This window comes from Rhineura floridana, chromosome 3 (genome assembly GCF_030035675.1).
Source record: "Rhineura floridana isolate rRhiFlo1 chromosome 3, rRhiFlo1.hap2, whole genome shotgun sequence".
Lineage (NCBI taxonomy): Eukaryota > Metazoa > Chordata > Lepidosauria > Squamata > Rhineuridae > Rhineura > Rhineura floridana.
The window spans coordinates 6,204,392-6,228,039 of NC_084482.1; the positions used below are offsets into that span (position 1 = coordinate 6,204,392).

The following is a 23,648-nucleotide window of genomic DNA, read 5'->3' on the forward strand; positions in this document are numbered from 1 at the left end:
CACTTGTGTTCTAAGGTGTAGCCAGCTGTCTATTCCTCTTCCAGGGCCTTCAGTCAATAATCCCCTAGTAATAGCCCAGGGCACCTCTAACGTCTCCTTTTCCTGGAGAAAGTATCTCAAAAGTGTTTGATTTCCCTGATAGCAGAGGCATGCACACTTTTCCTGTGGGGGTTCTGCTTCATCACCAGCCATCCTCCACAAATTCACTATAGTATTCACTTCCCATTTCTCAGCCCTTACAAAGAAGCGGAACATTGGCAGTTTCAGGATGGACAAAAGAAAGTACATCTTTATGCAGTGCATAGTTAAACAATGGAATCTGCTCCCACTGGAGGCAGTGACAGCCATCAACTTGGATGGCTTTAAAAGAGGATTAGACAAACACGTGCAGGATAAAGCTATCAGTGGCTACAAGCCACAGTGGCTATGCACTGACCCCACGGTTAGAGGCAGCATGCTTCTGAGTACCAGTTGCTGGAAACTGCAGGAGGCAGGTTTGCTGTTACACTCAGGTCTTGCTTGTGGGTTTCCCAGAGGCATCTGGTGGGCCACTGTGAGAACAGGATGCTGGACTAGACGGCCAGTGTCCTGAACCAGCAGCCTCTTATGTTGTTACAGTGTCCCCTGAGTTAGTCAGTCAGCAAATTGCCCTTGTTTGTGCCATGCCATGCCACATTTAACAATGATTGCTCTTCTATTTGCCAAAAGTGTGCACGTAGGGGAAATCCTACTTTTCACTTTTTCACAAATCTTTCTGTGCCTGCTCACAGCCATTGCACATCTTGCTCCCCATCTACCTCCTCTGCTACTGCTTTGACCCTATGTATTTTACTTGAAAGGAGATTGCCATCACTCCTTCTCCCCCCTTCCCCAGTTAATGCGTTCTAATGTATATTGAAAACATTTTTAAGATTCCAGGGTGTGCACTGATATGCATAAATGCCTGGTTTTGAAAACAGTTTCAGAATTAATTTTGGTTTTAAATCTGTTACCATATGTATTTTATTTATTTATTTATCATTGCATTTATATCCCGCCTTTCCTCCATGGAGCTCAGGGGAGTGTACATGTTTCTTCTCTCCATTTTATCCTCACAACAACCCTGTGAGGTAAGTTAGGCTGAGAGAGAGTGATTGGCCCAAGGTCACCCAGTGAGCTTCATGGCCAAGTGGGGATTTGAACCCTGGTCTCCCAGGTCCCAGTCCAACACTCTAACCACTTTACCACACTCACTCGCCATTATTACCATACATTAATGAGGCACGTGCTATCACCCACAAAAAGAATTTAAGACAGGCTGGCCCTCCCAGTTGTTGATAGACTACAACTCCCATCATCCCCGAATCATTAGCTTTGAGATATTTTCATTCATTATTGGAAATAAATAAATAGGTAGGCTATGCTGGCAGGAGATGATGGAAGTTGTAGTCTAGCAACATCGGGAGAGAAATAGGTTCCCCAGCGTTGCTTTAAGGCCTGTTGTATGCAAAATACCAGTTGGCCCATTAGTGGAGGCATAGCTGGCTACTTTGTAGGCAAGGGCCAGTGAGATGGGATAGAAAATTTTCTGTCTCATAAGTGCACTGGCAATGAGGAGTGGATGCCAATTTAAAATACAATATTAGGCAAGCATGGCAATTTCAAAGTTTTTAGCTTTGATTATTAAATACAAGTAATACAATAATACTAAAGTAGATCACTCTCTAGGGCATCAACATTTTCCAGTGCAAACTGGATTACCCTAATTTGTATAGGAAATTTTCCAGAAAGCCCACATCACTGGTAAGGGCAGTTTTGGGGGACTTGCAGCAAGCAGATAAAGTTGATTAATTGATACGCTTTTGAGTCTAAAAATCCCCAGCAATCCTGACATGTTCTTGCCTTCATTCCACTTTCCCTTACCCTCCTGTACCTAAGACCCTTTGTCAGATAATGGAATAAACATAAGGGCCATTATGAAGCAGCTGCTTCTGTTGCTAAGCCAACTCCTCCCATTGTGTTAAGCAATCCAGTCTGTTGCAATTCAAGAGAGGTGTTTCAGAAACCTTATCTGTTGCAGACTTGCCCTCCGGCCCCGCTGGCATCACCCTGGAGGGCTCTGGCCTCACCAGTGGAGCAGAAGTTGACATGGATGAGGAGGAGGGACTCTGCTCTCTGGAGCAAGAAGAGGCTAAGATGGAAGAAGATGGGAATCAGGAGGTATGCATCAACATACATGTGCCGTAACTCCAAGAGACTGGCTATGGGTTAGGGCTTTGATTTGTCATGGTGCTATTTTTGGAACAGAGGAAGCTGCCTTATACCAAGTCAGATCATTGATCCATTTAGCTCAGTACTGTCTACACTGACTGGCGGCAGCTGTCCAGGGTTTCAGACAAGAGTTTTCTCCAGTCCTACCTGGAGATTGAACCTAGGACCTTCTGCATGTAAAGCAGGTGCTCTACCACTACCAAATACCGTGCTGTGGGATGATACTTGAAACTGCCCCACACTTTTTTTTTTAAGAATGCTGTTTGTGATTCAAGTTAAATCTGGCACTGACTTTAGGTGATGATAAAACACTCCCTTGAAGAATTCAGCATTGCGTGCCTGCTATTTGAAGTAGCTGTGAGAAGAACAGAAAACTGGAAGGTGTTGTGAAGCTAGAGAAAGGGTTTGATAGAAGCTGTTGGGTTTTACTTCTTGATGTCCTGCAGCCACGAAAACATTTTTGTAGAATGTTCTTGTGCCTCCACCCCAGGTTTTGCCAGTAACCCTCGGATTGCAGGATAGCTAAATCCACTGGCCTGCATGTGGTTTTGTCTTATTGAGATGTCACAGTATAGAAAACACTCAAGCTCTGTGTGGTTTTTGGCTAGCAACAGCAGGGGACAAACTGGAAGACTGAGCTGACTGGAATGAGAGAGAGACTCCTTCCTCATACAAATTAGGAACAGGACTGGCAGCTACCACCAAAGAGAGAAGATGAGAACTTTCTGCTTCCTGAAAGACAGAATTCCTTTTGTTTCATTTCTAGATTAATGTTCCAAAAGCATGGTGCAAGATTAAAGCTATGTCATCTGAACAGGACCAACCACTTGCAAGCTATGGATTGAACTTGAGAGGCATTGTGGTTTAGGGGGATGTATTGGTCTCAGCAGGGAGAACTAAGCTCATCTGTTGAACTCAGTGGGTGGTCCTGGTTCAGTCTCACCCTCTTCATTTTGCGAAAGAGAACACTATGCAGTGCCATGAGCCCTGGATCCATGGTGGGATGTGTGTAGCTTTACATACACATATGGTTATGGTTGCCAACATTTGCCTATATTGATCTGAGTATACCCCCTTTCACACTAACTAGCTCAAAGTTCTGGGAAAAATTAGAGGCTATCCACCAAGTCCAGTGGCTGCTATCTAAGTAAATACAGAGCCAGGGCTGCAATTCTGAAATGTCAGTTCTGAACCAAGAAAAGGCGATACCTCAGCCTGTAGAAATTGTGCTACGTAGCCTTGTTTGCCCAATCTGATCTGTTGTTCTGTAGAACAAGTTAGCTGTGGGATGCTGAAGCCCTGACTTTTGGAAGTCTCATTTCATAAGCTCTCACTCGCTTCTGTGCGTTTTCCAAACGTTGCCATCTACTTTCAAGCATTTATTTGCAACCAACAGGGCTAGCAATTTGCCTTTTCTTTATTAAAATGAAAACTAGCAGGATCAGAAAGCTGCTTTCTGCATCCAGTACCACACAGTGTGCTTCTTTGGAATCACACAGCACACATAGTCCTGCTAATACCATCCAGGATAAGGCCACCTTAAGTGTATTCAAATGAAAGGGTGAGGGTTTCTGTAAATAAATATTTGTAGTGCAGTTGAGGGTACAATAACTGGGCCATGACGGTGTATTGATGACTGTCCTCTAGCATGAGTCCATGCCTTGAAACTAACTCTAGCACGAGACTCAAGTACTTAAGCCAATTGCAAGAGGATGGAATCTTGGCTTTAGATGTTCCAGAGAAAGAAGGTACAGCTTGCCACTTCACCATCTTTCCGCATGTTTGTCCTTTTGGTGATTTAAAAAACAAAACAAAAATGAGATCTTCCTTTTGCCTTCCCTAGTTTGGCCCAATGACTGTAGAGCTGAAAGCCAAGAACAAGACCCTAATGGAGGCAGAGAAAGCTGTGCCAAGGGCGCCTGACCTAGCAGAAATCTCTGCCTTGGACCCCCTGCACCAGGGGCAGGGCCTGAAGGCAGCAAGCAAGAGACGCAAAAAACAGCAGAAAAGAGCAGGTAAAGGTTGCATTTCTCTTGCTGAAATTCTGCTTCTCAGTTACTTCCTTGGCATCATCTTACAGGGGCTGGCTCAGGTGATGCTGTCCTCCTAGTAGGAGATTTAAGAATAGTCATTGGGCCAGTGCTCCCTTTAGTTTCTCGGTGTGTGTGAGAGAAAAAATAAACTGGGGAAGATCCTACATTTGAACACCAGGCTTCTCTGCTTCAGCTGTTCACTCTCCCTCCCAACCACCACCCAGGGAGGGACAGAGTGCAAGCCTTGATGGCTGCTGCTTCTTCCTCGGTGGAATTCCAGGGGGCAGTCCTGAAGAGTCGCATGACACAATGTTCCTGTGGCAGAGACTTCACTGTTCCTTTCTTTCATAATGGCTCCCAGGCACTGTTTGCTAGATGGTCTTCAAACGGTGTGATTTTTTTCCACCATTCTCATCTAATTTTCACCTTCACACCCAAGATGAAGCAATGATGCCAAATCACACTACATGTGCACAGTTCACTTCCCCTCCCCACCCCTCTTTAAATGCACAGGGGAGCTGTATGTAGTTCAACAAGAGTCTGTTCTCAGGCTATGGCTGTAGCCTATTAACTGGCTTGTTCTATTCATGGCAACTACCTGAATCTGCTTTGACTGCTCCCCACAAGTATAAAATGGCCACCCCAGCTAGGACTCCATCTGTTTACTTCCAGCAGCACATTTCAGAAGCAAGACAGAGGTTTCTAAAGATGCTGTGTAGCCGTCTAACCCCTTTATCTTCCCTTCCTCTGCAGAGAAAATTGCCACCAAGCTGTCTGCAACATTGACAGCAGCCATGAATTTCAGCTTGTCAGATAACTAGGAAAGAATGCTGAACTGTGCAGAAGAGACAGATGATGGGAATTTATCTACCTCAGAAAGGGCTGCTCCTCCATACTCAGCAGAAGAAGAGATCCCCTGCATCCTATGACACACAAGTATTGTGGGAACTGGCAGCCTGATGTGTATGCAAAACCCAGATTCCTTTCTATAAGAAACTATTTATTAACAGGTTAAAAATCTGAGTATATAAATGTCATTAAGTGACCCTTTTTTCAGGTTTTACTCCTCAGTGCTGCAGCAGATTAACTCAAGATACACAGAGACACTCTGGTTCATGTTTAAGATGGTTCTTGGATTACCATACCTCCTTGCAAGGAGATGCAGCTAGGAAAGCTTCTCTCTTAAAGGGGCAGGCCTGAGGATCCCCCTACTCAAACAGTGGCTCAGAAGGCCCATCCATTCTACGAGTCAAAACTTGACTCCGGCACGAAGGGCACTGCGGAGGATAATTTCAAGGGGGGAAGGAGAGGATAATTTCAAGGGGGGAGGGAGAGGAGAATCACGTATTTTATTTTAGAAGGGTAATGATAAAAGGAAAGGTTTTGCCCCCCCTTCTTTCCCTTGAACAACTTTCTTGCTAGCTCTTAAGATAAAAATAAAGATTAGCTAGGTTAAAAAGGGGGGAAGTACATCTAGACCACAGAGCATGTTAAAATTGTACATGTCATTGCCTGCTGCTGATAGCTCAGTACCTTATGCAGAGCAACACTTCTATGCTTAAGGCCCAGTTCAGGGTATGACACGCCACCAAAACACACAAAGAACTTTCCAAAAGGATGAAACAAGGCTGAAGTTCTAGCTCTCCACTCTGCCTAAGGCTCCTAGGTTACAGATCTGGAAACCGTAAGAGAAATTTCCCCCTTCAGCTGCGCAGTGCATCCCTGGAATCTTCTAATTTGCGTCTGGAGCAGAGCAGGTCCAGCTTTAATGATAGATTGGAGGGTAAGATGCTCCCAGGGATCTCTGGCTCCGAAGGTTGTACTGTAGAGCCTGCAGGAAGTGAGAGAGAGAGTTTGCTTAAAGCAAACATTCATTGTACGCTTCTCAGCACCTGAACTTTGGTTTAACAGTCCAATAGTTTGACCTATTACAAGACTAGAAACAGAATTTTCAACACAAGAAAAATCACATTACTTCAAGTTACTCATGAGCAGAACCAATCCTGTAAAGAACGGTTAAAAAATTATGTAAATTCAAATAGTATGGATACCCTAAGAGTCTTAGCTTTCTTGGCAAGGAAGCTTGTTCCTACAAGAGAATAGTGTGATATGAGAGGAGGAAAGGGGGAAATTGCTTCCTTTCTGCTGTTCATCTGCCACAACCTCATGCTAGAACCAAGCCTGAACATTTGACAGACCCTCCAATTGTTTAAGGGGTCTCTGTACCCGCAAAGTTCAGAAGTTATCTTTGTAATGCATGCCACAACAGCTTGGATTCCAAGAACACCATTTGCAGTAGGACTGTAGCAGTTCAGCAAGAGTGCAGCCATCCCTTGCAATGGAAGGACAGGTGGCACACAGTACTAATTTTTTTAAAGCCATCTTCTCTCAAGAACATCGCTTTGAACTCTGTTTTGCAAAACAAACTATTGTACAAATCAATTCTTACAAAAAGGGGGCTGGATTTTTTTGTGTGCATGCACTGTAGCTCATGCATCATTCTAAAACCAAAACTTTAAGCATGAGAAATCTGTTTGGCCCTTCAGCTGGAAGGGTGTGGGTAACACCTGCTGAATCTTTCTCACACACACAGGGGTTGAGGTAAGGTTTCCAGTGGTTTGGGGAGGGGGAATTTTGTCCTGTATGTCTCCTCCTGCTTACTAGCAACATCTAAATTATGCAAAACACTGCATAATGATACAAATTGAGAGAAGTTATGAAAGTTAACAGAAGGGCCTTGCTAGATCAGACCAAAAGTCATCTAGTCCAGCATTCAGTTTTCCATACTAGCCAATCAAATGCAGGACATGAGTGCAATAGCTCAGATTTGGAAAAATATATGCATGTTTCAGCTGTGCTCCTGTTAAGACATTAAAAAAGGAGTATAAAGTGGTGATCACTAAAAAAAATTTGGTTGAAGGGAAGAACTGGGATCAAAGGAAGTGTGTTCTCACAAACATATCCAACCCCTCTAGGATCTTGTACAATTTCCCTTTGTCCAATTCATGGTCCCTTCAGCCTAACCCACACCCTACTGTGTGGGTTCCCTGCTAGCATGAGAGCAGTGTGCATGTGCATTTCTTGCCCATGCTGCTTTTGGAGGTTTGGAGGGGAAGTGGATTATTATTTCTTCCTATGAGGCATCCTGACTCAGTTTACAATGTAACATATATAAAACAGTGACTTATATAAAAACAGTTAAAATAATTATTGATATATAAACAAATTCCAGTCCCCAATATCTGACTGCCAAGTGAGCGGGGGCTGTAAAAGAGACCTTGTCGCACTTAACAATTCTCCCTTCCCCACCCTCCCCCAAACTCTCTTGGCTCCAAGTACCTCCACACATGGCATGCCCACTCATATTAGTAGTAACTGATGGAACCAAAGAGGAGGTCTAATTGTACCACTTTGCTGAATGATAACATTAGAACCACATGAAGAGGATCTGGAAGCCAATTTTTCAAAAGCATTTCTGTGCTGTACTTGGAAACATCAGGCAAATCATTTCTTCCTCCTTTTTTTCTTGCTCTCATCCACATGCAAGATATCCTCCAAAATGGAACTTTGGGTCTCTGTGTGGTTCCATAGCACATGCAGAGTACTCACCTCTTCCAGAGGTACAGGGATTGTCAGTGGTTGGGCAGCAGCACTGCGGGCTCGACTGCGCTGACGTGACGGGGAACGTCCAGCACGTGACGGGGAGCGTCCTCTCTGCTTGGGGTTGCTAGTCTGTGTCTTGTCCACTAGAGGGGAAAAATAGCCAGACTGTTGGTTGCTTCAAAAGCAATCTTTAGGCTAGAGCAGCAGCTTCCTACTAATGGTCATGCTAACCTGCATTCCCTTACCCTCAGAACTTATTTATTAAATTTATATCCCGCACTTCTTCCCAGAAGGAGCCCAGGACAGCAAACAAAAACACTAAAAGCACTCTAAAACATCTTAAAAACAAAAGACTTCAAAACATAATGAAACAAAACATCTTTAAAAAATCTTTTAAATAACAGTTTTAAAAGCATCTTAAAAAGCAATTCCAGCACAGATGCAGACTGGGATAAGGTGTCTACTTAAAAGGCTTGTTGAAAGAGGAAGGTCTTCAGTAGGCACCGAAAAGATAACAGATATGGTGCCTGCCTAATATTTCAGGAGAGGGAACTTGAAGCAAGGTCTGTTTTCACAAAAAACACATTTAAAAAGAAACATATAACAACTCCAGTTAGCCTAAACACAGGCTGTCTTGGAGACAAAGATAAGAACAATGTCAGCCCATGATCAGTTGAAACTTGACAGACATGGGACAAAGGAACAGCCTTTCTGAACGGCAAAGTCCTCATCAGGACTCCTCCACTCTGCTAAATAAGCCTTTCCTGATTAGAGGGAGGTTCCACAAGAAGAGTGCTCACAACTTAAAAGGCCCTGCTGCCTCAGAAGGGAGCCAGAGCTGGACCTCATCTTAAGATACTGGTGTTCAGAGAAGCATATATGGGAAATAGTGCGCCTTCAGCTAAGCCCATAACATGTAGAGCTTTACAAATTCCAGTCCAGCATTTGGAATAGAGTCTAGAAACAGACCAGGAGCTGTGGCACCCACTTCCTCAGAGGGCTAGACATCTCCTAGCCCATTTATTCAAAGCTAGTGTTTGTTCACTCTCTCCCTTTCCCTCTCCCCCCCCCCATACACACCCCCTCTTGCAGCATCAGAAGCATGGCTGAAAAATCTAAAGACAACCTATTTTAATGTATCCTCATGAGCAGATTATGGGGGCTTTTCCTTTAGTACTGCTAAATCACTACTTTTTCTCCAATCAGCTGAAGTGGGATTAAAATAGAAGCTCTATTGATGTCTATTATCATCCAGCAACACCCTTTTCCCATGGCCAAGATCCTTCTATAATGTTTGTTCAAAAGTTAGTCTCATTTAGCAAAGATCCTTCCCAACATTAATTTAGAAGTACCCTGTTAGGTTGAGGAATTGGTCCTGAAAGAGCACTACTCATCACTAATCTTCCAGCCATTGTCAACAGAAGGAAATAAAAAGGGCAGAACCAGCAAGCAGGAAAGTTATTTAAAGTTACAGAAGCCCTGCAAAGCCTTGACAGTGCTTTGACTGTTTACACCAGAGGCTAATCTGTGGCCCTCCAGATGTTGTTGGACTCCAACAACAGAGAGGTCTTCACCTGGTGCTGAAAAGACCACAAGGATGTCACCAGGCAAACTCTCTCAGGGAAAGCTCCTGCTGGGAGGAAGGGCAGGATATAAATCAAATAATAAATAATTAATAAATAAAAGCTCTTCCATAACGGGGGAACCACTATCCAAAAGGTCCTCTTATTGGTGGCTGCCCACCTCACTTCATTTGGCAAGGGCATTCAGAGCATTACATTAAGCAAGGATAGGGAACCTGTGGCCCTCTAGATGTTGCTGGATTCCAACTCCCAGCAACCCCAGACAACGTGACCAACGGTCAGAGATGATGGGAGTTGGAGTCCAGCAACATCTGAAGGGCCACAGGTCCCTCACCTCTGATGTAAAGCATGGTAACACAGCAGTAAGAGGCAACTTTCAATGTGATGGTGTTGGTGGTCTGCTCTTCCTCTAAAACAATATTTTGGCCTCCTGCCAGCTCTGCAAGGCAGGAGGTTAGGCAGGATATTAAATCGAGATTTCCTGCTTCAAGACCAGTGTACTCCAGCCTCTCTGGCTCACCAGCTCTCTATCTGCCACCCTCCTGATCCCCCACAGACACCACACTCACTTTTCTGCTTGGCAGCCCAGCGTCCCTTTAGCTGCATTTCAGGTCTGTGCTCTGAATAGGACAGCTGCTCTGGGAATCCTGAGTCAGTGAATTCCTCATTTTCCACACTGAACTCAGAGTCTGGAAGCAGGAGCTCTGGTTTAGTCAGTAGTCTCTCTGAAAGTAGAGATCACACACACACTGAGCAGAAAAACTCCAAGATCTAGAGAAGATTAGCATAAAGGGAAGCTGCAAGCCATAAGGCCTGGGTCATATATTCTGCATCATACAGGAGAGAATGGGGCTCAACCACTATAATTAATTTGGAGATGGTTTCACAGCATATGCTTTAGTTGCTCTGCAGACTCTTTCCTGGCCACACATAGAGAGGCACCCTTAACTTTGCCAGAACTTGAAGCCCCAATTCAGCTCTTCTGTTGGACAAAAAAAAAAAAGGAGGGGGAGGGAGATGCTATGTGGCAGTTGTCAGGCAACTGCAGCACTCTGTTCCCCAGCCTCCCACACCCACATCAGTTATTTGTAAGTTATGTATGCATATATGTTCCTTGTTAAAATCTAAAATGTTCGGTATCACGTGAGCACATGGACCCTTTGAGATGGAATAGAATAAATCACTTGAAACATCAGCATGCACGTACATGCACGCACGCACGCACACAGAGTCCAGGCCAGTTCTGCCTACAGTTCCAACAACAGCTTCTGCCATCACAGTGTGCTCTTGTTCTTAACTCTCACCTGGAAGTAAAGGTAAGCACAACATGCCCTCTCTTTTATGGGATTCAGCGCTGATGGTCAGGGCCCTCTCTCCTGAAGCCCTTCACCCACATCTCCTTCCTTTACCTGTTTCTTGTAGAAGCCGCTGGATCTCTGTCCGGGTCTCATGTAGACTTTGCAGCACCTCCTGGCTCTGTTTGGCTGGGTCTTTGTAGGTCCAGATAAAATACGTCACTATGGCTAAGCCCAGGCCAGCAAGACCTCGACGTGATAGTCCCACCCAGAAGGAAAGGCTCTCCTAAGGTGAAGAGATGCAAGTTGGTGCAACCACAGGGACACAGATCAACATCTAGCATAAGGAGGATCACAACCCTTGAGCTTCTACCTAGAACACCAGCCTTCCCCAACTTCTTTTTCAGATCTGGAGAATTCTCATCAGCCACCCACATCAGAACCAGCCCTAACATTAGGCAGAGTGAGGTGGCCGCCTTGCTTCAGGCAACATACATGGAGGGAGGTGCAGGCAATAGCAGTGAGGTGTTGTAGAACAAAGAGCCAAATGGCCTGCTCTGCATTCCCTGAACTAGCCTGCTGTCCTTAGGCATGGTGGTGGACACTGTCAGTGATGAAGAAAGGCTAAACCAGGCCAGTCACCTTTGGTACATGGAATGGGTGGGGTGGGAATGCCACCTTGTCCTTTGCCACAGGTAGCAAAATGTCTTGGGCCAGACCTGGTACTAATCATGGTGATTAAATGTAAAAGAGGACAGGGCACTTGTGCTTTTAATAGTCAGGGCAGATTTTTACCCCTCATTATTTCAAGTATTAGTTGGACTTGGAACATTAAGAAACAAAAGCGATATTCAACTACAAAGTTATGCTAACACAAGGGCGAGCACTGGTGCAATGAGATTCCCCCTCCTTTCTCTGCACACCCCTCTGGCAATCCCCAAGTCTACTCTGGAGGGTGGGAGGTACCCCCAGAACAGATTTAGGGGGTGCACAGGGGGAGGAGCTCATTCTGTCACACAAGGAAAAATCCTTCCATTGACAGAATGATCTGCTTAGTGCTACAATGAATACAACCCCAAGTGAACATTTTTATTAATTGTTTTATTTATCTATCAAGTTTATATCCCATCCTTCCTCCCAGAAAGAATAATAATTAACTTGTCAAATTCACTTATTGTTTCTAGCATGAGTTGCTTTTAATACTAACTAGATGTATTACTAAATCAGGGGTGACTAAACTGTGATTGTCTAGATGATGCTGGATTCCAACTCTCATCAATCCTAGCTGTCTTGGGCAGTAGTGAGGAATTATGGGAGTTGTACTTCAACACTATCTGGCAGACCACAAGTTCCTCAGCCCTAAGCTAAATGGAACCTTCATGTACACCTGAGAAAGATGCTGAGGACAAGTATTAAAGGAAGACCATCATCTTCAGCCCATTTTTTAGTTTTTAGAGACATCTGGCTGGGCATTTGGAAAGTCCATCTTGATCTGATATAGCAAAGTAGCACTTAATAAAAATATGGTTATGAACAGTTGCTTAACCTGCATAATTTATACAGATTGTAAATCCCATTTTTCTTGGTGGAAAATGTGGGTCACTTCAGTGCCAAATTTAGATTTTCCTTTAAAAGGAAAGCACATAATATTCACAGCCCTCGCCCTGTCCTCTGTTGCCTTTGCTCATCTAACAACTATCACAGCCTACTGGAGAGGGCCAGAAAGAAACTTTGAAAATTTTAGGGGGGGGGATGGGTTTTTCCCATTTTTCCTAAATTTTCCTTTTCCTGAAAAAAATGGGAAAAGGGGGGGAACGGAGGGCAAAATCGCAAGTTCTTCCATGGCCTGCACACCTCTGCAGTCTACCTTCCATGCCACTAACTCAGCCTGATATACAGCTTTACGAATTCCAAATCCTTTCCACCATCTCATTTAAAATGCGAAATGCAGTCAGACTTCTATTGTCCTGATGAACAGAAATTTGTTGGCAGTGGTAGCAAATGGATTACAAGGGCCTAGGAATCCAAATCTCCTCAATACTTCGAAGTACAAGCACAGGCCCAGGGGTGCAGTGGGGGTGAGGTCACATGTAGTTTCCAACTTCAGGAAAACCTGAGAATGTGGGATAGAGAATGGATATGCTTAACAAAATGCTTATCACAGGAGAAGTTCTTCAACAAAACTAAAAAAAAGTTACTTTAAAGAGAGGCTGATGGCGCTGATTGTTGATGAAACAATTTAAAGACAAAAAGATAGAAACTGATGGATGTTATTTGAATTGCAGGGTTTACCCAAGACTTGGTGATTCATTGCTCAGGCATCTTTCAGGAATGCTCTTACAAGAAATTGCATGGATGGAGGCAAATATAACAATTAGTATGTGGGGAACCTTAGGCCTATTTTCCTTCCTCACTTTATCAGTGAGCATGTTTATCTCAGTGCTATCATCCCTCGCAGAGATAACACCACAATTTCCAGTCTGCAAATGGATTTTGCTGGGGGTAGAGCCTTTTTTTTGGAATGTAGTCTTGCTGCTGAGGAACAACTGTGTTATCTGTCCTCCCAACCATCCCCGTTCCTCAATTTTGTTCTGTTAATTACCATGGTTTTAAACCCTATAGCAGGAACCAAAGAGGTCAAGACAAGGGGACAAGAAATCTACTAGGGTTGCCAGCTTTGGATTTAAACATTAGCACCTGAACAGGATCAACAGGAATACCCGGGGCAGTTTCAGAGGTGAAGTTAATAGCAAACATGTTTTCATCAGTCTGCTTTCCAACAATGGGTGGCTTTTCAGTTCCCAAAGACAAGGATGGGGAATCTTTGGTCCTTCCACATATTGCTGGACTACAACTCCCATCACCTCTGGCCACTGGCCATGCTGTTTGGGGCTGATGAGATGTGGGAATCTAAAAACATCTGGAGGCCACCCATGCCATCACAATTGCAGATAAATCAGACACAAGTTCTATCTAGTGCAGAAATATCTCCAGCAGCAGCAACCAACCAGATGCCTAGGAGAAGCTCACAAGCAGGACATGAAGGCAACAGCCCTCCTTGTTGTTTGTGCCCAGTGTCTGGTATTCAGAGGAATTTAGATTAGGGGTGGCTAAACAGTGGTGTTCTGTGTGTTGTTAAGACTCCAACTCCCATCAGCCCCACCTGGCATGGCCAATGGTGAGGAACTAAGGGAGCTGTAGTTTAGCAACATCTGGAAGGGCACAAGTTCCCCAGCCCTGATTTAGATCTCACAGCTAAATGATATTAATCCTCATCTATGAACTGGTCTATTTCTTTTGTCATGTCCTTCTAAGCTAGCAGCCATTAGCTTCTCAGAACTGGTTACCTGGCAGATTCCAGAAATGTTGCTTGGACCAGTATAATAACCAGTGCTTTTTATGTGACAGTATTCCCAGGATATTCCCAGAATACCAGCACCTCTGTTTTTGCTGCCCATGACAGTCATTTTGTGCAGGCACCCATTGTCAAGTTATGAGTAACAGCACCTCATTTCCCCCCCCCAAAAAGTTCTGATAATAATTGATGGCCTGCAACTCTGTATCTAAGGTTCCTCTCAGATCAGCACTTCAGTTGTTTACATCATCAGTGTGGGACTGTTCATACAGCAACTTAAAAAAAAAATCCTATATGAGGAGTCACTGTGGCAGCCTTCCTCACACTTCCAACATATTCCAGGGCAAAAGTTTATTTTAAAAGTTAAAAATGGCACATTTTGTTTTTACAGCTGTTGGTGGGAAAATTGGGGCCTCTTACTATTCACGCTGCAGGTTTGTGGATTATCATCTAACTGGGGCCCACGGCAACTATCTTCCTCATGGCAATCAGGAAAGTAGAGATAATACTAGTGGGGGCGGGGGAGAGAAAATTACATTTGCCTAGCAAGGAAATACTATTAGGGAAAATGGACTATCCTGGGAATGGAATGGCCGCTTAGTGGAAAACATCTATGCCCCTCACAGCAAACCACTGCATATTATTTATGGCACAAAACAAAGCAGGGACTGTCTGGGAGAGTCCTCGCTTCTAAGCAGCTATCTACTTTGTACTCAGCTTAACACACACTCTGACCTTACGTACGTCACTGCCTAACTATGAAGTCAAAGTCAAGCTGTCGGTCCATCTAATTTAGCGTTGTCTCTACACCGATTGGCAGCAGCTCTCCAAGGTTTCAAGCAGGAGTGTCTCTCGGCTGTACTTAGAGATGCCAAGGATTGAATCTGGGGCATTCTGCATGCAAGCATGTGCTGTACCACTGAGCTATGGCTCCATGCCAAAGATACGCTTAAACCCTTAAGGACTCAGAACTTTCTTTGTTGTTCCTCTGATAAAACCAGTCATGCTAGGGAGCTTCCACAAAGCTGGGGTTTTTGTTTTCTCCCCTCTTTTTAAAACTACCCATTCGCAAAGCCTAAGTAACTGACAGTAACCAGAGCTGTGAATGCAGGGATTTCATGCCAGCACACAATGTGGTAATAGGTGCCAAATTCAGCTTTTTTAAACCGCCAAAGTACATGTTACAGGAAGACACAGAGATTCCTCCAGTCTGCATCTCCCCAATACACTTCTCCAGTTGCATTATTGTCGTCTATTCCCTGCTCCATTTTGCAAGTGTATTGTTTGGGACAAAAACAACTTACCAAAAAAAAAAAGAAACCAAAAGCTAGCATCTGTCTCTCATGGCATCAAAAGATGGTTGAAAATGCCCATGGAAACAATACTTGGCACAGCCTCAAAAGCCAAAAAAAGGTGGCTGAGTAAGGTTTCCTTCCCCTCCTTCCCACTCACCATCCCCAGAAGAAGCTTGCTGCAGTGCAGACACCTTCCCTTGACAAAGGCAAATGTGGCACCACAGTGCTGTGGAGAAAGAGGCGGTATAGGCTCACATCAAGCTACCTCCGCTTGCACAGCCAGACAGTGCCTCAGTAGAGATGAGCATCAAAGCTTCACCCCAGGCACAGCATATTTGGGGAGATGTACCTTGCCCTGCTCTCTCTCCCACTCCCCAACTCCATTATTGAAAGCAGAGGTCATACCGTTAAGTCAAAGCCCCTCTCCACATCATCCATGAGAAGGCTGCAGATGACACGTTCTAGATAAACATTAGCTCCCACTAATACCAGCAGAATGAACCTAAAGATAGAAAGAAGGCAAGCATTAAGAGTCAGAAGTGCTTCAGGAACTAGTTATTTTCATTTCCCACATGTTTCTGGCTTATGCCCACAGAGAATGAAACCTGGTACCCATTGCATAATCGTAGCATTCTGAAAGCCTCAAGATTTCTGTTTTTAAAGACCACAAGTTTCTAATCCTCATGACTGTCAGAAAATAAGTTTTGGAATGGGACATCTGGCTTCTTGTGTTGAGGGGGTAAAGAACAATTTATGTTTGCAAAGTGCTGTGTAATAATGTAGTGCCCTGCACAGCACCCAGTCCTCCCTTTCCTGCCCCTACTTTACTCCTAACTACTAATATGCCCTTTTTCATCTCAGCTGCTGCCACCCACACAAAAGTCTGGGAAAACTTGAATCTTGGAAACAAATTTGCAATGCAGATCTATGAAGAATGTCTTGGCCTTGCAGAAACATATGCTTAGCACAGTATTTAGAATGATGGGATTTCATTAAGGGCTATGGTTGCTTGACAACTGAACAACTGTGGGCAAGGCAAGCAAGATGTGATCTCAGGAGTACCAGAAGTTGCCTTATACAGAGTCAGGTTGCTGCTCCATCTCACTATCTACACTAGGGATAGAGAACCTGTGGCTCTCCAGATGTTGTTGGACTCCAATTCCCATCAACCCCAGCCAGCATGGCCAATGGTCAAAGCAACATCTGGAGATTGCAGGTTCTCCATTCTGGGTCGACACTGACTGGGAGCAGCTCTCCAGGGTCTCAGACAGCAGTCTGGAGATGCTGGCAATTGAATCTGGGGCTTTCCAAAAGCAAAGCATATGCTTTATCACTGAGCGTCTCCCCCATGACCTTACAAATATCACAACGCTACATATTATTTCAGAGGCAAAACAATGACAAACAATGTGGGATCCAAATTATCTGGGTTGATTAGTGTTAGAATCTCTTATCCCATTCCTTGCCCCACAGGTTAACCCAGTTCTCAGAGTCCCTCAAAGGTGGTGGTAGGGAAACCTGCAGAAACCAGATGTTGCTGGGCTACAACTCCCATCACCCCAGATCATTAGCCATGCAGGCGGTGGCTGGTGAGAGATGGAGTCCAGCAACATCTGGAGGGCCACAAGTTCCTCTACCCCAGCTCAATTGGATTTTGAATCTATGTTGGCTATCAAAAAAGCATAACCCATAGACTAGATAGACAGATGATAGATAGACATGAGAGAGAGAGAGAGAGAGAGAGAGAGAGAGAGAGAGAGAGCATCTCGCTATAGTTGGCAAGACTGACCTGTGTACCATGTGCTTGGGCTGCTGCCCAAGTCCTAACTGTTGATGGGTAACTTTGGGAGCCCTGGTCTCCCTTCTTAGGGTTCTTGATCTTTAAACTGGACTTCAAAGAAGGTAGGAATCACCAACCCTGGCACCTGCAGGCTCACAAGCATATGCCAAGCCCTTTCCTGAAAGAGCCATCCCCCCTCTCCCCCCCCTCAATAAGGCTTGAAAAAAGCCATTTACTGAAACTTCCTTCAAGTCTGCATGGGAGGAGGAATATGGAGTGGTCACAGATGGGAAGGGCTAGCCTTGTATTTGCTACCACAGAGAGCTTTTTTTAACATTGTTTTGAAGAGGAAGGATAATATTCCTTGAGATGGCAGCTAGTGAGCAAGGATTAACCCTTCTCTATCCAGCTGCACACTCCAGAGATATCCCTCTCTCCCCCCCCCCCACTAAAGAAATAGGCTTGAAAAAACAAAAACATTTTTTCAGGCCTAATCACTGGCCAGCCTACAGCCATACTACCCTGAACACGCCCGATCTCATCTGATCTTGGAAGCTAAGCAGGGTCAGGCCTGGTTAGTACTTGGAAGTGAGCCCACCTGGGAATACCAGGCGCCATAGGCTTAGAGGAAGGCAATGTAATATATGAGAGAGAGAGAGAGAGAGAGAGAGAGAGAGAGAGAGAGAGAGAGAGAGAGCGCTTCACCCAAGCTTGCTCTGGATCCCTATAAGGATTTTGTTAATCACCTAAAAATATATGCACGTAATTGTGATTAACAAAACAGAGGTTTTTATTGTAATACCAAAATGTTTTGGCTTCCGCCTTCATCAGTTGCTAACATACAAATGCTGTTACCAAGGATAGAAATCCTCCATCATACTGAAGTGTCAAAGAGCAGAGAGTAACGGATTCCATTTGTGGTAGATTTCCATCCAGCATCTCCTAACTATCACCGAGCAATCAGGGAGAGCTACCCATTGCTGGCAAACTCTGAATATCTTGCTAGAGCCATCAGCAGGCCTCCTGTTATAGCATTTCGCCAACCTCCCAATTTGCGCAGACTGTTGGTGAGAGCTGTGCTTAAGCCACCTATCACCAATCCAGGGTCTCATCCTTGTTACTCCGAACGCTGTATCACCTGTGTGTACCTCAGGGAGACAGCCACTTTTACAAGCACTAGGACAGGCAGGACATATTACATCAAACAGAACATCACCTGCAGGTCCTGAAATATAGTTTACGTCATCGAGTGCAAAAGACCAGGATGTCATATCCAATACGTAGGAAAGACCACAACTGACCTACGCACGCACTTCAGGAACCACAAGTCGGCAATTTTGACAAAAAAAGTGGAGCAACCAGTTGCAAAGCATTTTGACATCGAGGGTCACAGCCTGTTGGGCTTTTCCATTACAGCGACAGAGATGCCAGCAGATCCAGCAGCATTGACCAAAAGGGAGAACTTTTGGATTTACTCTGTGGACACATTGGCACCACATGGTCTGAACTTGGAGGACAGTACCACCACTACTTAGCTTCTGCAAATGAAGCCCCTCTGAGCATTCCATCCTCAAAGCTCTATAACTGCCACCTTGGTAACAGCATTTGTATGTTGGCAGCTGATGAAGGCGGAAGCTGAAACGTTTTGTTAATATAATAAAAACCTCTGTTTGGTTAATCAATATATATATATATATTGAACATGTGTGTTTTTGCAGTGTGTGCATGTGTGTGTTGCCCACTACAGTGTCTCAGGTTGCCAAAGGTACACACAGGACCAAAAAGGTTAGCAGCCTCTGAAATAAGAGACCTGTCCTCTCAAAGAGGAAACATATGACCACCCTACCTGAAATCTACTAGACCACCTCCCAAGCCAGCCTATTCCTTTTGATCAGACTGGAATACCCTGGAGCTGGAACATCTCTGTATAGCCTTCCACCCACACCCCTTTTCTCACCGTGCTCCTGCAGTCCGTTGGCTGGAGGTCACCACCAGGCTGGCTGCCCCACTCAGAAGATGGAAGACGACCGAGTAGAGAGCATTGGACTCGCCCACTACAAAGCGATGCAGGAATGCCACACGGTTGAAGATCTCGGCAAAAGCTACTTGCTGCTCAGAAGCTGAATCCCGCAATTCCTGAAAGGCCTGCTGCACCCCTGCAGAGGAGAGAGGCAAGCCGGCAGGCCATCACCCTCTTTTCCCTCCTGGCCAAAGCAAGAAACTAGGTGGAAACAGAACACAAACACCCCATTTCCATTTGTTCCACTTATAACCCCCCCCTCCCCACAACACATTATGTCCCAACAACTCACAGATGTTACAGAGCATAGGGGCATGTAGAGATGTGAGCTTATATTCCTAGAAACAATGTGGTCCCTAAGGATACCCTAGAAGGGCCGTAGCTCAGTGGTAGAAGCATCTGCCTTGCATTCAGAAGGTCCCAGGTTCAATCCCCAGCATCTCTAGGTAAGGCTGGGAGAGATTCCCTATCTGAAACTCTGGAGAGCTGCTGCCAATCAGTGAGCTAGATAGACCAGAGGATGTGACTCAGTATAAAGCTGTTCCCTGTGTATGTACTCCTGGTGCCCAGAATCCAAATTTCTTCTTTCTCCACTGCAGTTTTGCAATGGGGATATCACTTTCTCTTATTCTTACTGCCTCATATGCATACTGGCACCTCTGAAAAAACACTCTCACATTGTCCAGTACTACCATAGGGAAAGGTGTTGTGGAATCACAGAGGGAGTGCTGCATTTGAATCAGAGGATGTAGATTCAAATCTCTACTTTGCCATGAAGGTCACTCAGCAACTGTGGACCAGCCACTTGCTCTCTCGGTCTCATAGGCTTGCTGCTAGGTGAATAGGTGGGGTAGCTCACCTGAGTTTAATTGGAGCAAGCATTGGACACAAATGTCATAATGATTAATTTATTTTAGTATTGATTCTTGTAGCATGAGTAACATTGTACACTATTCGTGTTCTTTGTTAATTCAACTCTCCTTCCTCCCACTCTCGTTTCATTGGGGTTGCTAGCTTTTTATTTCAATTATAACTGATGTGGGATCCCCAGTGTGGCACCTGTGGGCACAACACTACCCTCAAACATCCCCTTTGATGCCTGCCAAGGTCCTCTGCTCCTCCCATTTTATTATTTTATTTGATTTGATTTTTTGGGGGGGGTCCTGCATTTGCAGGGATTGTCTGCCTTTTTTTAACCTGCATTTTGTTTAAAAAGTGTGTAGGCATTTTGCCTGTTTTTTGGTGGTGGTGGTGGTGAGTTTATCATCTGTGAAACTGATATTTTGTGGTGCCCATGACAATTTCTTAGATTTCCAAATGTGAGATGTTTGATAGATTTGTCAGACTGCGTTTGAGTGGTACTGAATTTTCAGACAGCAACAGAAGTGATTATTAGTACAGCAGGACCACAGCACAGGGGCAGAGCACATACTTTGCATGCAGAAAGTCCCGAATTCAATTCCAGGTGCCTTCAAAATGAATGGATCTCAGGTACCCAGTTGTGTATTCAGCTATGAGCCAATGGAAGAGAATGTATGAAACAATGTTTGATGTATTACTCTACACGGTTTATTTTTGTAATTCTGATTGTTGTATTATTTTTCCTACTAAAGTTACACAGGGTGGGAAAGATTTCTACCTGAGATAACGGGGAACTACTACCAGTCACAATAGATAGCATCAGGCAAGATGGACCAATACTCTGACTCAGTACAATGCACCTTTCATTTGTTCATTGACGTGCATATGCCAGAATGTAGCTTTACTGGTTAGACCAGTACTCTAATGGCTGGCAGGCAACCCTTCCCAACCTTCAGCCAGCCACAATAGCAGCACCCTCCCAATTAATTTAGTGAAGCTGCACACAGAGCCATCGGAAGTGGTAGCAGCAGCACAGGAACCTGGGCAGCTAAAGGGCAGAGCTAGGCACACAAAGGGATATACACAGCAGGGCAGCATCTCAGGAGAGAGTTTCCCAAAACAGAGAGACACACACACCAGCCTCACCCTCCTTTAACAACAAATGGAACAACACGGGTAACGTGATTGTTCTCTTTCAAATCACAGACCGCGGGGACGAAGCAACTCCAGGCAGCACAACACAAGTGCTGTAGACTTGCAGAGAAGCCTGCTGCAGCAGCCATGCTCCTCCAAGCTAGGAGAAGAAAGGCAGAAAGAGCAGCCTCCAAGTACACAGGCACACACTATGATTCCCACTGGTTTCATTAAATGGCTATGACAGGGATGAGGAACCTCAAACCCAGAGACCAAATGTGGCCCTCCAGGCCTCTCCATTTGGCCTCTGGGACTCTTTCCAGGTCACACCCTCCTGGAGTGCTTTTGCTTGGATGCAATGTGTTCTTGAACGATGACAATGCCTCTTGCTTGCCCGGATTTAGCTTTTTTTGGGGGGGGGGAGATGCAAAAACCTCTTGATTTTTGCATGGCTGGAACGTAACCTCTTGTAAAAAAGGAACGATCCACACATCCATTGCTCTGCCCACTTTTTGCATCTGGCTTTGCCCATCACTAGTAAGTGGCCCCTGGAAGGGTTGCCCATAGACTGAAAAAAGGTTCCCCTCCCCTGGACTAGAACGTGGCAGGTTGGACTTGGCCCTGGGATCCATGGCTTCCTCCTCTTGCTTCGACAGGAAGCTCACTGGATGGCTTTGGGCTGCTCACAGCCTCTGTCTACCTCCCTCCCTGGAATAACCCTATGCGTGTTGCTCTCAGCTCCTCGAGGAAACAACTGTGTTAAATAGGAGAAGCACGTGTGCAAGGGTGGGGAACTTCAGGCCCGGGGGCTGAACGCAACCCTCCAGGTCTCTTTCTCTGGCCCCCCCAAGACTCGGCCCAGGCCACACCTCACTGGCCCTGGTCTATGCCTTCCTCTAGTGATTGTACCTGGTTGGAATTTGTCATTGAACCAGAATAATACCCCTTGCTTGCTTGCCTGGATGGTGGATGGAAACGGAGGCTGGATGGCCACCCCTACGTTTGCAACTACACCCACCACTGGTATGGTCGCTTCTGAGGGAAACCCACCAAAAAGGTTGCTTGTGAAGGAATGTGACCCTTAGGCTGAAAAAGGTTCTTCGCCCCTAGTGCTAAGTCCTCCAGAGCCTACACATTTGAAAATGGAGGGTTGTGAGCTTGTTTTTAACACTGTGCAATACTGGGGATGGGAATTTCTGGGGAAAAGGGGTATTGGGGCAGGGATGTGTCTGTAAGGACGATCACTCAAATATCTAACACTTGGCTGGGGAACTTGCGGCCTTCCAGATGCTGCTGGACTTAAACTCCCAGCAGCCCCAGCCAGCAGGATCAAAGGTCAGAGTGGTGGGAGTTGTAGTTTAGCAACATCTGCAGGCCACAGGTTCCCTAGCCCTGATTTTGCACATCATTGTACATCTTTTCATAAAATGGAGCTTTCTTTGTTCTGAAGTCACCATCGCTAACCCACCCACATTACCTTGGGAGGAGTCATGCAGTGTCTGACGTAGCAGCTCCCCATCTTGCAGGATCCGCTCCTGAGAGCGCAAGGTGGCGTTCTGTGCCCGGGCAGTCTCTTCAGCAAGCCGGTTGGTGGATTCCAGTTGGCGGGCTACAGCTTCTGAAGAGGATGTCAACCTGGAGTGGGCAGAGGAGGCAGGAACCAATTCATTAGGACCATGCCCATCTTAACCATACAGCATATACAGGAAGGTGGTAGATCCCAGTTCCTTTTGAGGGGTACCATCCATCCTTACTTCTATTGGTCCTGCAAGCCTGCAGCACCACTGCACAAACATTAATCCAGCAGATGTTGGCCTTGTGAGAATCTCAGCTTTAATTTAAATTGAGAATCAGGTTCATAGACCTCACGATCACAGAGATATGCTGAAAAATGCAGATTGTGCCCAAGTTGTTAAAGGGATGTCCATTCATCAAGTAGTAGTGTTTCAGTACCCTGTCAACTCCTTCTCTTTCTCCCATGGCTATGAACACCTACATCCTTGCCTTACTACCCCTATACTTCACGGATGGGGAACCTCAGGCCTGGGGGCTGAATACAACCCTCCCAGGCCACACACCCCACTGGCTCCTGCTTTGCACCTCAAGTATTTTTGCCTGGTTGGAATGTGTCCTTGAACTCTGAAAATGCTGCTTGTTTGAATGGATGGAGAATACAGAGGAATATGCGAGTAGAAATTAGTCTACTGTGCAAAGATAAATTTTACATTTGTTTCTCCACCTACTTTTGTCTCTGGTCATGCCCTCCACTGGCACAAGGCCCTCGGAATGTTGTCCAGAAGGGAATGTGGCCCTCTGGCTGAGAAAGGTTCCCTCCTATTGCGATTCTGCTTTCCCTTCAGTGGGGTAATTTTCTCCCTTTTATTTTCAAATTGCTTTCTTGAAAGCTGCCAGGGGGTAATTAAAGGAAAGGGGGAGCAC

General features: G+C 45.2%; 1 protein-coding gene and 2 pseudogenes across 4 annotated transcripts in view; 2 read left to right on the forward strand and 1 right to left on the reverse strand.

The window, feature by feature from the left end:
• GNL3L (G protein nucleolar 3 like) overlaps nt 1-5,330 on the forward strand; it is a 20,393-nt gene extending 15,063 nt beyond the window's left edge. For all 4 annotated transcript variants that reach the window (XM_061614124.1, XM_061614126.1, XM_061614127.1 and 1 more), the window contains 3 exons: nt 2,060-2,199; nt 4,094-4,265; nt 5,037-5,330. In XM_061614124.1, coding sequence (XP_061470108.1) covers nt 2,060-2,199; nt 4,094-4,265; nt 5,037-5,104 — 380 coding nt within the window. In that variant the 3' untranslated portion in view covers nt 5,105-5,330. The remainder of the gene's footprint in view (nt 1-2,059; nt 2,200-4,093; nt 4,266-5,036) is intronic.
• LOC133379245 (uncharacterized) overlaps nt 3,205-23,648 on the reverse strand; it is a 26,410-nt pseudogene continuing 5,966 nt past the window's right edge.
• Nucleotides 17,699-17,817, forward strand: LOC133382473 (5S ribosomal RNA; annotated as a pseudogene).